Source organism: Chaetura pelagica, unplaced genomic scaffold (genome assembly GCF_000747805.2).
Source record: "Chaetura pelagica isolate M959 unplaced genomic scaffold, ChaPel_1.0 scaffold1412, whole genome shotgun sequence".
NCBI classification, from domain to species: domain Eukaryota; kingdom Metazoa; phylum Chordata; class Aves; order Apodiformes; family Apodidae; genus Chaetura; species Chaetura pelagica.
Window position 1 is genome coordinate 5456 of NW_009952286.1, and position 1195 is coordinate 6650.

General features: G+C 61.4%; 1 protein-coding gene across 1 annotated transcript in view; it reads right to left on the bottom strand.

The window, feature by feature from the left end:
* Positions 1 to 434: 434 nt before the first annotated feature.
* Positions 435 to 1195, bottom strand: part of LOC104397794 (collagen alpha-1(I) chain-like) — a gene marked incomplete at its 5' end in the record, with an annotated part of 12576 nt that continues 11815 nt past the window's right edge. Inside the window, 2 exons of the mRNA XM_010007802.1 lie at positions 435 to 716; positions 794 to 984. Of these exons, the coding sequence (XP_010006104.1) occupies positions 435 to 716; positions 794 to 984 (473 nt within the window). The remainder of the gene's footprint in view (positions 717 to 793; positions 985 to 1195) is intronic.

A 1195-nucleotide genomic window follows, 5' to 3' on the forward strand; every position in this document is an offset into this window, starting at 1 on the left:
TCAGCCACACCATGGCCATCAGCCCCACCATGACCACCAGCCCCACCATGGCCATCAGCCCCATCATGACCACGAGCCCCACTATGACCACCGTCCCCCTGACCCATTCACCAACACATCCTCACCACCACCATGACCACCAGACCCACCATGACCACCAGCCCCACCATAGCCACCATACCCACCATGGCCATCAGCCCCACCATAGCCACCAGCCCCAGCATGGCCACCAGCCCCAGCATGGCCACCAGCCCCCTGGCCCACTCACCATACAGACCCTATGTCCTCACCCCCTCCCTGACCACCACCACCTTGACCACCTTCCCCCTAGCCCATTCACCACGCAGCCATCACACCCTCACCACCACGATGGCCACCAGCCCCACCATGACCACCAGCCCCACCAGCCCCCTGGCCCATTCACCACGCAGCCATCACGTCCCCACCACCATGACCCTCCCCATCCCACTCACCGTGCAGCCATCCTCAGTGACACCATAGGTGAAGCGGCTGTTGCCTTCAGCCCTGATCTCAATTTCATTGGCTCCTTGGAGGAGAAGGGCCTTCTTCAGGTTGCCAGTGTCCTTGTCCATGTAGGCAACGCTGTTCTTGCAGTGGTAGGTGATGTTCTGGGAGGCTTCGGTGGACATCAGGCGGAGGAAGGTCAGCTGGATGGCCACGTCAGCTGGGTTGGAGCCCTCACCACCATACTCGAACTGCCAGAGAAGAAGCATGAAGGCACTGCAGAGGTTGCCCACCTTGGTTGACCCACCCTCACCGTCCCCCTGCCCACCTGGAAGCCGTCGCTCATCGTCTCGCCGAACCAGATGTGCTTCTTCTCCTTGGGGTTCTGGCTGAGGTACCAGTTCTTCTGGGCAATGGTGGCCTGGGTGGGGTAGACGCACGTCTCGCCTGTCTCCATGTTGCAGTAGACCTTGATGGCATCCAGGTTGCAGCCTTGGTTGGGGTCGATCCAGTATTCACCTGTGGGGCAGGGGGAGATGGGTCAGGGGGTGGGGAAGGAGGCTGCAAGGGGCGGGTGGAGGGTGGAGGTGAAGAGAAGTCAGGAGGGATGGAGCTGAGGAGCAGCCATGGAGGAGGGAGGGATGGTGGTGAGGAGGAGGAATGGAGGTGAGGAGGAGAGATGGAGGTGAGGAGGAGGGATGGAGGTGAGGAGGAGAGATGGAGGGATGGG